This window comes from Trachypithecus francoisi, unplaced genomic scaffold (assembly GCF_009764315.1).
Source record: "Trachypithecus francoisi isolate TF-2019V2 unplaced genomic scaffold, Tfra_2.0 Lachesis_group15, whole genome shotgun sequence".
Lineage (NCBI taxonomy): Eukaryota > Metazoa > Chordata > Mammalia > Primates > Cercopithecidae > Trachypithecus > Trachypithecus francoisi.
The window spans coordinates 28,994,831-29,008,770 of record NW_022681460.1 but is presented as its reverse complement, the minus strand read 5'-3'; the positions used below and the strand labels follow the sequence as shown (position 1 = coordinate 29,008,770).

Genomic DNA, 13,940 nt, shown 5'->3' with positions numbered 1-13,940 from the left:
CTGTTGCCCTTCATATTTGGCAACATCGATTAGATTACAGCATTCCTATGCTGAAAAATGACTTACAGACAAGACCCTATTCAGACAAGTTCCTTCTTCTTTTCCCCACTGTTCCTTTTAATTACCCTTTTAGTATATTAAAGTGTCTTTTTTGTCTTTGAAATAAGCCATGGCTTTTTTTTTTTTTTTGAAGACAGAGTCACACTCTGTCACCCAGGCTGGAGGGCAGTGGTGCGATCACAGCTCACTGCAACCTCTGCCTCCTGGGTTCAAGCAGTTCTGCCTCAGCCGCCGAGTCACTGGGATTACAGGTGTGCACCACCATGCCTGGCTAATTTTTGTATTTTTAGTAGAAACGGGGTTTTGCCATGTTGGCCACACCAGTCTCGAACTCCTGAGCCCACCACTCCTGATTTGCCCACCTCAGCCTCCCAAATTACTGGGATTACAGGCGTGAGCCACCGTGCCCAGCCAAGCCATAAGCCATGGCCGTTATCGTTTTAAGGCTGCCTTCTGCTGTTCTGCTTTTTGTAGGGGTTGAAAGCAGCCCGTTTATGACTGATTCTTTCTTTTCAGGTAAGGTGACATTGAGCACCTTACCACCAGTTGCCCCCATGACAGTATTCTAAGAATGGTAAACTAGATTTTGCTTGGATGAGCTTGTAATTATTTTTTAACTTTGTAAATTATTTACATGTCTTTTCCCATTAGAATGTATATATTTTTTCTCTCTCCCTAACATTTAGAACTGTGCCCCGATATATAGTAGGTGCTCGATAAATAACCTGACTAGCTGACCACTGCTCTCTTATATTCCTGTGTAACTCATGGACCATTTGCTGCTTTAATAGCCTCCATTTACAGTTCTGTGCTTCTAGCTGCCCTGTGATTAGGGTGAATTAATAGGTGATGATGCTTTCTTCCCTTACCCACCTAGGGGATGTTTGGAAATAGACATGTTGATTTAAAGACCATGGAGAAGGGCAGGCAGGTGTGTTTGTGTATTTGTGTGGTATGTTGCTGGAATTGGAGCCCAAGGGTGGTGATGCTGCAATTCAATGACAATCTTAAATAATGGAAATATCCTGATGAAATACTAATGTCTGTGTACAAACATTGGAATAGATGAAATCTGTTTGCACATAACAAGTTATTTTATTTTTTATTTTTTATTTTTGAGACGGAGTCTCGCTTTGTTGCCTAGGCTGGAGTGCGGCAGTGGCACAATCTCGGCTCACTGCAAGCTCCACCTCTCAGGTTTATGCCCTTCTCCTGCCTCAGTCTCCTGAGTAGCTTGGGACCACAGGCGCCCGGCTAATTTTTTTGTATTTTTAGTAGAGACGGGGTTTCACCGTGTTAGCCAGTATGGTCTTGATCTCCTGACCTTGTAATCCGCCCGTCTTGGCCTCCCAAAGTGCTGGGATTACAGGTGTGAGCCACCGTGCCCAGCCCACAAGTTATTATTTTGATAGCTCTGATGGTTTTAGTCACCAGATTGGTTGTGTATACAGTCATGATGTGTGTACAACCCTTTTTTTTTTTTTTTTGAGACAAATCCTCACTGTCACCAAGGCTGGAGCGCAATGGCGCCGTCTCAGCTCACTGCAACCTCTGCCTCCTGGGTTCAAGAGATTCTCCTGCCTCCGCCTCCTGAGTAGCTGGGACTACAGGAGCCGCCACCATGCCTGGCTAATTTTGTTTTGTTTTGATACGGAATCTCGCCCTGTTGCCCAGGCTGGAGTGCAGGTGAGCGCCACCACGCCCAGCTGATTTTTGTATTTTTAGTAGAGATGGGGTTTCACCATATTGGCCAGGCTGGTCTCCCAACTCCTGACCTTGTGATACGCCCACCTCGGCCTCCCAAAATACTGGGATTACAGGCATGAGCCACTACACCTGGCCCTTTTTTTTTTGTATTTTTAGTATGTTGACTAGGCTGGTCTCAAACTCCCAGCCTCCAGTGATCCATTTGACTCGGCCTCATGTACAGCCATTTTGATGAATGTAGTTGACAAGATAGGTTCAGAGATATTGTAATAATAATTTAGCAAATAGTGTGTTTAGCATGAAAACTTTTTCTGCAGATAGACAGGTTCTTAGAGAGTTTATAGAACATGAAAGACTACTGTTAACAGTGGAAGCAAATGGTGCAAAGAGTAAAGGAAGGATGAAGGGAGACTGGGTTAGGTTGTTGGAGAAGGCTTTGCAATAAAGAGGTTTGAGCAGCACGGTGAAGAGAAAAGGTGGATCTAGTTGAGGCAGTGTTTTGTGGAAATAAAACTTGTAATAAAGTCAGTGCCAGCAGTTAGTTCATATTAAGCTGCATAGCACCCCTCACCCCCTTTTTGAGCCCTGGTGTGGGTGGCATGATGTAAATGGCTGAATAATGAAGATTATTTGAATAAAGAGAACAAAGACCAGGAGGAGGGTGGCAGCAAGAAAGGAGAAAGGTGGGAGATTTTGGAAAGAGAAAGGCTATAGTGGTATGCTGTAGATTTTATTCTAGTTTTTATCAACAATTGAAAGTGTAATTGGACTGTTTATGATATGTTTGGTAACTTGAATCTGCATGCAGTGATTAATGCCTTGGATGATGGTCAGGATCTGAAAAAATTTTGATAGCCTGAAAAAGACACTTTGTATCTATCAAGATGAAATTGACTAAAGTCAAGTATTTACACTAGTTTAACAAGTAAGCTGTGATGTCAGTAATGTGTGGTTGCCAAATAAGTTAGGGTAACAGACCATATGTAAGAGTGGTATGGTGTCTAGAAGTGGAAAATTAGTAATAAGCTCCAGTTTATTCTAGACTCCTGTTTCAGTCTCCACTTACAATATTTTGTTAGAGTGTCACTCTGTAGTGACACTTGTCAGTATTTCTTGGAGGTATCAGAGAAGCAATGATTAGCCAAGCATAGGGAACAACTGAGTCATGTGCATGTGTGCCAGGTATATGAAATGCTGTCATTTGGGGGAAATAAATAGGTTTATTTAAGGAAGTAGATTTTGGCTCATTGTGAAGAAGGCTTTATAATTAAGAAATCTTTAGGCTGGGTACGGTGGATCATGCCTGTAATACCAGCACTTTGGGAGGCTGAGGCGAGCGGGTCACCTCAGGTCAGGCGTTCGAGACCAGCCTGGCCAATGTTGTGAAACCCTGTCTGTACTGAAAATACAAAAATTAGCAGGGTGTGGTGGCGCACGCCTGTGGTCCCAACTATTAGGGAGGCTGAGGCAGGAGAATCACTTGAACCGGGGAGGTGAAGGCCGCAGTGAGCTAAAATCGCATCACTGCCCTCCATCCTGGGTGTCAGAGCGAGACTCAGTCTCAAAAAAAAAAAAAACAATCTTTAATGTGGATGGCTTTGGAGGTAGTGGCTTTGCTGAGAAGAGTTAGGACTAAGCAGCCTCTTCTGGATCAGATTCCAAATTTGACATTGCTGAATTTCTGAGAATTTGGTGACTACGAAGGAAGGACTTAATAAAAGTGACTTAAAATTTTGAGCCTTGATGACAGGGATGTTCCAGACTGTACTACTGTTTTGGTGTTCTTAAAAACTGAAGCCTCACATTGATTCATGATCATAATTAATCTTCATTTTCTGTTTGCCTAATCTCGCTGTGGTATTGAGCTTGAAAGCTAGATTTTTACAACTAACTAAAGATCCAGGGCCAACCTTTCTAGAGTAGGAAAGATGAGACTTTTTTTTTTTTTTTCTGTGCTCGTGTTTTTATACCACTGTAGTGACCTGATACATTTACCTCTTGAATTAGGGTTTACTAGTATTAAATTAGAATCTCTTATTCACATTTGTTTTTTGTTTTGCCCGCTTCACCATCTAACTCACTGTTACACCATCTTGCTGGGATAAGTGGTTTTTTTTGTTTTTGTTTTTGTTTTTAGGTGATAGAGTGTCATTAGCGTAAGAAAGGTTAAGCAATTCAAGTATATGTACAAAAAAAGCATGCAGAATCCATAGATGGGGCGTTGCTTTAGGAAGTGTTAATTTCTAGGTCCTACTTCTGTTATAGTTGGACAGTATACCCATAGAGTCTCCTTACTTTGTTCGTTTAATGACTTACTTTCATTGGAGAGCCAGTTTACTCTCTGTGTTACCTATAATAGTATAATTGTTCCAAGTTTTTTTTTTTTTTTTTGTAGAGACGGAGTCTTGCTCTGTCGCCCAGGCTGGAGTGCAGTGGCACAGTCTCCTGCCGCCCAGGTTCAAGCGATTCTCCTGCCTCAGCCTCCCGAGTAGCTGGGATTACAGGTGCCTGCCACCACTCCCGGCTAATTTCTTTTGTATTTTAGTAGAGACGGGGTTTCACTATGTTGCCCAGGCTGATCTTGAACTCCTGAGCTTGGGCAGTTCGCCTGTCTCGGCCTCCCAAAAGTGCTAGGAGTACAGGCATGAGCCACGGTGCCCGGCCCAAGTTTTTTTCATTGAAAAAGTGTGGGTAGGGAGGAATCAGCAGTTTATTTTATAAATCCTGCTAAATCTTTGTGTTATTTATGTTGTTCAGAGACCATATCCATCCTTTGTACTTTCTACCTACCATGCCTTGGCTAACTTGATTAGCATCAGGGCTAGTGATGATGGGTAGGAAAGAAAAAAATGGTCTTTCTGTAGATAATAATGGAAACGGTCATTAATAATTTGAAGCAACATTGTTAATGTTGATGGTTAATGGAAGTGTTGCCTTGCCTGTGTTACAGATTAGCTGTCTTCTCTATATTTCTTTGATTGTTGCCTTGATGGAATGTTTCTATTGTTTGTTGTTTTGCCTTTGCCTCCTAGATTTCTTACAAGGATTTTGGTTCCTCTTAATGATGTGTTTTCTTGGTAGAACTAAGAATTCAAGTTTTTGTTGGAAGTTTTGTAGTATTAGGTATTTTCTTATAGTTAATAGCTCCTGTTTTTAGAACATTTGGAAAATACCAGTTCCCCCCTCATTATACCCGAATCTGTCATCCCCAGAATTATTCCTGTTTTCGCCTTTACACACTTGTTATTTCTTTCCACCTTTTTCTGATATTTTAATTGTTTTTGTTAATTACTAGAATTAGTGATTGGATGACCAATTTGAAAACCCCTGATTTGTCACTAAGGCCAGCTGCTTGATGTTAAATTATAAGAATCTAGGGAATGTACATATTTTAAAGTAATTTATTGTGTTCTTAGTTTAATTTTATTTGTAAAATAAGGCATTATAATCTCCTTGTCCATAATTCTGTGCAATGGTGGATTCAGCCATAGCTCTGCTACATTCAGGTAACATATTTCGGCTGTTAAAAGATTATTAGTCTGATGGAAGAGAAAGACATAAATGCTATGTGAGAAAACAAAGTATATGGCAGGAATTTTCAACCTCAGCACTGCTGATCTTTTAGACTAGATAATTCTTTGTGACAGCCTGTCTTCTGAGTTGTACGATGTTAATCAGCATCCTTCTGTCTACCCACTAGATACCAGCAGCAAGTCCCCGCATCTTTCCAAGTTGTGACAATCAAGAATGTCAGATGACTTCTGGGGGGCAAAATCACTTCTGTTAAGAACTGTTGGTCTGTGTTAACGTGGAGGAGTATTTTGTTGAGCCTTTTAGGATTTATGGATTGAAGTATTGGGTGGTTGAACTCAATTTACAAATATCCAGAGGAGTTTGTGTGGTTAAAAGTTTCAGGGAAGGAAGGCAGTATCTTCAGAGCCATAGGAGTATAAAAACTGCATGTGGCCTGGCGTGGTGGGTCACACCTGTAATCCCAGCACTTTGGGAGGCCGACGCGGGTGGATCACAAGATCAGGAGTTCAGAGACCAGCCTGGCCAACATGGTAAAACCCTGTCTCTACTAAAAATACAAAAAATAGCTGGGTGTGGTGGCAAGTGCCTGTAATCCCAGCTATACTCGGGAGACAGAGGGAGGAGAATTGCTTGAACCCAGAAGGCAGAGGTTGCAGTGATCCAAGATAGTGCCACTGCACTCCAGCCTGGGCGGCAGAGCAAGACTCTGTCTTGGGAAACATACACACAAAAAAACCCCACATGTTTAAAAGTTGATATAAAAAGGTATTTGAGAGAGAAAGGAGAAGTAACAGGAGTCATCCTTCTAATTTTTTTAACCTTGTGCCTCTGGCATAAATGTAGAGAAATACAGATAAACCTGGGATCAGGATGGCCACGCACTTGAATAGCCTGTACAGAATAGTGGGGTAGAAAGCAACACATTTTTCTGAACTAGAGATATGGTATTTGAACCTTACTAAATTTTGATTATCTGGAGATGGAGAAAGGGACAGGGAGGACTCAACTTTCTGAATTACATGTTTTCTTCTGTTATACCTGCTGTACCTAGCAAGAATGGGCATAATAGAAGAATGGTTTCTTTTGCTATAAGGTGGTTTTATAAAGTTTTATGGAAATTGATGTTGGTTTGTGTAGCTCCACATGTAGAATAGATTTTGAGGTTAGGTGTGGTAGGATTAATCAATAATTTTTGCCGCTGCTGCCACCATTATTAGTAACATAAATTTTGAGGTGGTAATTTTAACCCGTATAATCCACTTTTCTAGATTACTTGGATACTTTTGAACTTGGGTTTGTGAATAATACTAATTGGTTGATTTGTCACTTTGACACATTGCTGTTTGCCTCTGCTTTATGGTAATCTGGGATATGGTTACTTGAAAATTAAATTCACTTTTTACTGTCATTTTAAAATTGTTTCTATATACTTTTGCTGTGACCAATCTACTTTTCTTTCTCCTTCATAACTTTGTTATATGCATAATGAAAATGAAATGGGGAAAAAGTACAGTTGGATTCAGAAATAAAGCTGTCTTTTTAGACTTAAATATTTGAAGCCCGAAATTTCTTATTGCAACTTTTGATAAGAGGAAGGGAAGATGGAAAAATAGATTTAGGTGCTGGTTAACAGAAAGGCAGAGATCTTGCTGATCTTGGGATCAGTTTTTCTTGTGTGAGAGTAACTGGTTGACGGGATGAATTTAAGTAAAAGTTAAGTTTTTGAGGAACTGGCACTTTTTGAATTTAAATAAGGTGCTGCAGATCTTATTTCTAATTAATCAAAGGATTTAATAACCTTTTATTTGCATTAAATTGGTTCATAAACTTGTCCAGTGGGTCTTGTTAATATAATCTGTTTCTCATAATTCCCTTGTATGGGAATTAAGGTAAACTAGTTTTTAAAGGATGATTTGCTCTTGTGTATCTTTTATAATAAACTCTTCTAGTTGTATATTATAAGTAATTTAAAACATGATGCACTTTTTATCTTTTCAGTATAATAATCATGAAATTCGTTCTGGAAAACACATTGGTGTCTGCATCTCGGTTGCCAACAATAGGCTTTTTGTGGGCTCTATTCCTAAGAGTAAAACCAAGGAACAGATTCTTGAAGAATTTAGCAAAGTAACAGGTAAGTTGGATTTATTTGGAATGAGGTGCAGCTTTTAATAATGAAGATAATAGCATATTTCTGTCAGTTAGGCATTGTTCTGAATACCATTATTGACTCATCAAATCCTTACTACAACTTTATGAAGTGTAGGTAACCCCATTTTTAAGATTAGAAAAACAGGCATTCAGGGATTTTGGAAATAACGCGCCAAACGTTATACAAGTTAGTAGGGAATACAGCTAGGATTTGAATTCATTCTGTAAAATCATTGTTCTTTCCATGTTTTGGAAGATTGTATTTCTTTGTGTGTTCTTTCTCTAGGTGTTAGTTGATGTTCTTAGTAGAACTGTGTGAATAATGATTGATTTTCTTCAAGTTACAGGAATAATAAGTATTGCCATAGCAGAGTTGTTTTTTTGAGACAGTCTTGCTTTGTCGCCCAGGCTGGAGTGTGGCAGTGTGATCTAGGCTCCCTGAACCTCCTAGGTTCAAGCAATTCTCCTGCCTCAGCCTCCTGAGTAGCTGGGATTACAGGCACGTACCACCACACCTGGCTGATTTTTGTATTTTTTGTAGAGGTGGGGTTTCACCATATTGGCCAGGCTGGTCTTGAACTCCTGACCTCCAGTGATCTGCTCACCTTGGCCTCCCAGAGTGTTGGGATTACAGGCGTGAGCCACCGCACCTGGCCCCTAAACAGAGTTTATATACTGTCAACATGATAAAAATTTTTTTGAACTGTAAAATGTCTTTTATAACAACTTATAAATGACAGGTTGCGTTTATTAGAAAATATTTTGGTCTGCCAGCAGTGTCTAACAAATTATCAGCCTCTTATCAACCTTCAGGACATTGGAAATTTTTATGCAGTACTTATAACTTATATTTTATTTGAAATAAAGCCATTGATATCTAAGACCAAAAAAGTGCCATTAAAAAGAATTTTAGCGTTTGCATAATAAGAAAAATAGCCATGTTTGATCTATACTGCCATTTTCTTACAACAGTTATATGAAGATTTTTTATCTGCCTCTCTGATTTAATTAGTGAAAGCAAAAACGGTCCTTAGGTCTAATTAAAAGAACAAATGTTCTTTTCTGGAGATTTCTGTGTTGAAAAAATCGGAAACAGATTAGGAAAATAATCTGGAGCTAGTTTTTGATAGTCTTTTATAAAGATGTCTCGTGAAGAAAAGAGATGACTTTTCATTTTGATATTTAAGTAGTATATTAGATAAATCCTTTGATCCACTTATATTTGCTAGTTATTTTGTCTAATTTCCCTGGAATGGTTGCTTACTTGCAGAGGGTCTTACAGACGTCATTTTATACCACCAACCGGATGACAAGAAAAAAAACAGAGGCTTTTGCTTTCTTGAATATGAAGATCACAAAACAGCTGCCCAGGCAAGGCGTAGGTTAATGAGTGGTAAAGTCAAGGTCTGGGGGAATGTTGGAACTGTTGAATGGGCTGATCCTATAGAAGATCCTGATCCTGAGGTTATGGCAAAGGTAATGATAGTCAAGTTAAAAATCTTTTTTGAGGGATTAATGGGAGAAGTGCCGGGGGGTTGGAGGAAACATAAAATGAATTGTATACATTTTTTAATTTTTTGAGACAGTCTCTTGTTTCCCAGGCTGGAGTGCCATGGTGCCATCTTGGTTCACTGCAACCTCCGCCTCCTGGGTTCAAGTGATTCTCCTGCCTCCCAAGTAGCTGGGATTACAGGCGCCCAGCACCATACCTGGCTAATTTTTGTTATTTTTAGTAGAGCTGGGGTTTCACCATGTTGGTCAGGCTGACCTCGAACTCCTGAGCTTGGGATCCACCCACCTCAGCCTCCCAAAGTGCTGGGGTTACAGGTGTGAGGCTACTGTGCCTGGCCCTGTACACATTTTTTTAAACCATATTTTTAGAGTTGGGAGAAATGTTCTTTACTAAGGAACTAGGCAGTGCACACTGGAAATACCATGTGCCTACAAAGTGAAAACAGAAATTGATTCGTGGATACTTAGCCGTAATTGTATAGCCATCACAATCTTATAATGAAGTAGCCTACATGCTGTAGACAGTTCACTTGCATTTTGTGTGTTTTTTAAGAGCAATTTGAGTTTTTGAGAATGGCACCATTAGTTTACATGGTTTTGGGGTTAAAAGTCTTACTCCTAAAAATAGTAAATTACACTGGCCCCAGCAGAGCTACTTGCAGTTACATTTAGCCATTGTTAGGTATCCTGGTTTCAGCAGTCTGTGGAGACATTCTATGAGAATAAACATGCCTTGAGTCGACACTTTATTACACATTAGTGCAGTAATTTGCAGTTATTGGTTCTGTCCTTTGTCCTCTTTTTTTCTTTTTTGGTAAGAGACAGGGTCTAGGTCTCTGGCCCAGGGCTAGAGTTCAGGGGCATGATCATAGCTCACTGTAGCCCCAGGCTCAAGAGATCTTCTCACCTCAGCCTCCCGAGTAGCTGGAACTACAGGTGTGTACCAACATACCTAGCTAATTTAAAAAAAAAAAACTTTTGTAGAGACAGTCTCCCTGTGCTGCCCAGGCCGGTCTTAAGAACGCTTAGCCTGAAGCAGTCCTGCTTCCCAAAATGCTGGGATTACAGGCATGAGCCACCATGCTCCAGTTACCCTTTGTCTTTTAAGAATTCCCCCTTTATTTCTTAGAGGTTAGGTGTCAGATACCACTGGTTCAGTTAAATTGAGTGTAATGTGAACTGCCAGGGAACTATAAATATTATTGAAGGATAAGTGTTCTTAGAGAAAAGAAAATAGTTAGGATTCTTTTTTCCTCTGGCCTGTGAAGTCTCACTGGGTTAGCACTTTAGATTAACACATTCAGATGGCATTCCAGTATTTTAGGAGGAAGTGATAATGTTAGTGAAAAGATTAAATTTTGTAATTGTACTTTGAGAAGCTTTCAGGATTGAGAGAACAGTTTATCTTATTTTGAACATTTCTTCCCCCTTTAAGATTTCTTTTTTTTTTGTTTTTTTTGAGGCGGAGTCTCGCTCTGCCGCCCAGGCTGGAGTGCAGTGGCCGGATCTCAGCTCACTGCAAGCTCCGCCTCCCGGGTTCACGCCATTCTCCTGCCTCAGCCTCCCGAGTAGCTGGGACTACAGGCGCCCGCCATCTCGCCCGGCTAGTTTTTTGTATTTTTTTTTTAGTAGAGACGGGGTTTCACCATGTTAGCCAGGATGGTCTCGATCTGCTGACCTCGTGATCCACCCGTCTCGGCCTCCCAAAGTGCTGGGATTACAGGCTTGAGCCACCGCGCCCGGCCCCCCCTTTAAGATTTCAAAAGCAAGTTCTAATTAGTTTTGATCACTTGTGTTAAGTGCTAAACATTCCATAGCTCTCTTAGGGGGCATGATATTTACTTTGTTAGGAAAAGATTATCTTTTTTAAATTGCAAAATGATTAATTAGTAATTATTACTGATGTAGCCTGTAGTCTACATTTTTTTTTCGTAGACTTCATTAGAGCAGTTTTAGTTTTAGGTTTATAGCAGAAAGCACAGAATTGCCATATGATTTCTGCCCGCTACACAGGCACAGCCGTCCTCACTGCTAGTATCCTGCACTGGAATAGTATGTTTGTTAAAATTGATGGACATAGATAGATCACCCAGAGTCTCTAGTGTACATGAGGTCTCACTCTAGATGTATGTTCTGTGGGTTTGGAGAAATGTATAACCGTGTTTCCATCATAGTATACAGAATAGTTTCACTGCCCTAAAATTCCTCTGTCCTGTGCTTAGTCATCCCTCCCCATTCAACCACTGTCAGTCACTGTCTCCATAGTTTTGCCTTCTCAGAATGTTACATAGTTGGACCATACATTATGTAACCTTCGCATTGTCTTCTTTCTCTTAGTAATACATATTTAAAGTTCTTCTATGTCATTTTGTGGCTTTTTACTTACTTCTTTATAATGGTTATAATATTCCTTCTGTACGTGCCACAATTGTCCATTCTCCCACTTAAAGACATCTTGGTTTCTTCCAATTTTTGGGAAAAAAATTTTTTTTTCTCTTTTGAGACAGAGTCTTGCTCTGTCACCCAGGCTGGAGTGCAGTGGCACCATCTCGGCTTACTGCAACCTCTGCCTCCTGGGTTAAAGCATTTCTTATGCTTCAGCCTCCCGAATAGCTGGAACTATAGGCGCGTGCCTTCGCACCCAACTAATTTTTGTATTTTTGTAGAGACAGGGTTTCATTATGTTGGCCAGGCTGGTCTTGAGCTCCTGACCTCAGGTGATCCACCCGTCTCAGCCTCCCAAACTGCTGGGATTACAGGCAGGAGCCACTGCGTCTGGCAAATTTTTGGCAATTACAAATAAAGCTTACTGTAAACATCCCTGTGTAAGTTTTTGTGTGCATGTAAGTTTTCAACTCTGGGTAAATAAGGAGCAGGATTGCTGGGTCATATGAAAGTGTGTGTTTAGTTTTGTAAGAAATCGCCAAACTGTCTTTCAAAAGGGCTATACCATTTTGCATTCCCATCAGCAGTGAATGAGAGTTTCTGTTGCTCTGCATTCTTACCTGCATTTATAGTGTGTTGGATTTTGGCCATACTAATAGTTTCAACTTGCAGTTCCCGAATGACAGATTATATTGAGCATCTTCATGAGATTCTTTGCCATATGTGTATCTTTTTTTGCAAAGCATCTATTTCAGGTCTTTCAACATGATCTAGCAATTCTCCTTGATATTTACCCAAGGAGTTGAAAACTTTTTTTTTTGTATTCTGACGTTCTTCTAATGGATTGTGATATAAGTTAACTTTGTAGGGTGGGGTGGTGGTATCTTAGAAATTGAACTAGTTGGAAATAATACGGGGTTTTTTTTTCTTCCCCCTAGGTAAAAGTGCTGTTTGTACGCAACCTTGCCAACACTGTGACAGAAGAGATTTTAGAAAAGGCATTTAGTCAGTTTGGGAAACTGGAACGAGTGAAGAAGTTAAAAGATTATGCATTCATTCATTTTGATGAACGAGATGGTGCTGTCAAGGTAAATATGGTGGAATTATAGGCATCTAAATCAGACTAACAACTTCTAGTCATCTTAGAATCTCAAAATAGTTTTACAAATTGGAGGAAACTTGGAAGTCCATGGAATCCACTCAGACTAAAACCTTTTGGTTTTAGTGAGCTTGGCAGTTTTCTAAGTAAAAATGAAAAATAGTTGAAGATCTGCATCTTTATATAAAATTATCTGACTGTCTCCATGGGGCTTTCTGTTGTCCTTCCCACATTAATGATAAATGATTTTCTAGCTTTAAATGAATCATAATTGTCTGGAAGTCCTATTTTTATATTGACTATTTAATTTTTTAAGGCTATGGAAGAAATGAATGGCAAAGACTTGGAGGGAGAAAATATTGAAATTGTTTTTGCCAAGCCACCAGATCAGAAAAGGAAAGAAAGAAAAGCTCAGAGGCAAGCAGCAAAAAATCAAATGTGAGTGAAATTTGTATACTTAAAAATTGTATAAATTTTAATATTGATACACTAATTGGAAAATAACAGGTGTTGATCAGACTTGTTAAACAAATGCATAACATCCCTTTAAAGAAGACTTGAACGCTTTGAGTCATAGGGAAACACCAATGATCTAAAAAAGTATTTATTGAACTCTTACTATTGACCGTATTTGTGAAAATAATCAGAATTGTAAATAAGTGGAATTTTGGTAAATTGGCAAAATGAAAAATCTGTGTAGCATTTTTTTGTTTTGTTTTGGGAGACAGAGTCTCGTTTTGTCACTAAGGCTAGAGTGCAGTGGCCCTCTTTCAGCTCACTGCAACCTCCCCCTCCTGGGTTCAAGGGATTCTCCTGCCTCAGCCTCCTGCGTAGCTGGGTTACAGGCATGCGCCACCATGCCTGGTAATTTTTGTATTTTTTTTAGTAGAGGTTGCGTTTCATCATGTTGGCCAGGCTGGTCTCGAACTCCTGACCTCAGGTGATCCGCCCGCCTCTGCCTCCCAAAGTGCTGGGATTACTGAGCCACAATGCCTGGCCTATCTAGCATATTTTCTACGTATTTTATAGAATGTTCTCTTGAAAATGTCTTAAATATTAGCTGTCCAAGTATCTTCATATGTTTGGTTAAAGGGTAGAGACTTTTTTCTCTGAGAGGTAGGAAATACTAAATCTCTATTCATGATAGACTGTTTCTTCACCATTAGTGCCCGTTGCCACCCCAAAAATTTCATGTGCCATGGATGGATTTTGAAAATGGAATGAGTATTAAAATTACAACAGTGTGATAAGAAAACAAGTAGGTGTGCAATGAGCTATACTAATTAGGGAGACCTTTTTAGAGAATCTGTAAATAGGTATCTGCTTAAGACTGAAGGAAACTTAGTTGGGTAAGAATTGAAGTTAGCGCCTAAAAAGTTAGTTATTGATTTCCTAGAAGAGGGGTCATTGTTGTTGAATGTGAGAACAGTAATCACTGTTGATACTATTCAAGGTTAATTTTCTGTTGATTGCCCTGTTTGGGATTCGAAAG

At 39.7% G+C, this 13,940-nt stretch overlaps 1 protein-coding gene across 9 annotated transcripts in view; it reads left to right on the top strand.

Moving 5' to 3' along the window:
- Positions 1 to 13,940, top strand: part of SYNCRIP (synaptotagmin binding cytoplasmic RNA interacting protein) — a 35,845-nt gene that overhangs the window by 12,246 nt on the left and 9,659 nt on the right. For 7 of the 9 annotated variants that reach the window (XM_033234533.1, XM_033234534.1, XM_033234530.1 and 4 more), the window contains 4 exons: positions 7,300 to 7,435; positions 8,723 to 8,928; positions 12,288 to 12,437; positions 12,765 to 12,886. In XM_033234533.1, coding sequence (XP_033090424.1) covers positions 7,300 to 7,435; positions 8,723 to 8,928; positions 12,288 to 12,437; positions 12,765 to 12,886 — 614 coding nt within the window. The remainder of the gene's footprint in view (positions 1 to 7,299; positions 7,436 to 8,722; positions 8,929 to 12,287; positions 12,438 to 12,764; positions 12,887 to 13,940) is intronic. The other 2 variants (XM_033234535.1, XM_033234532.1) reach the window with 1 other exon arrangement.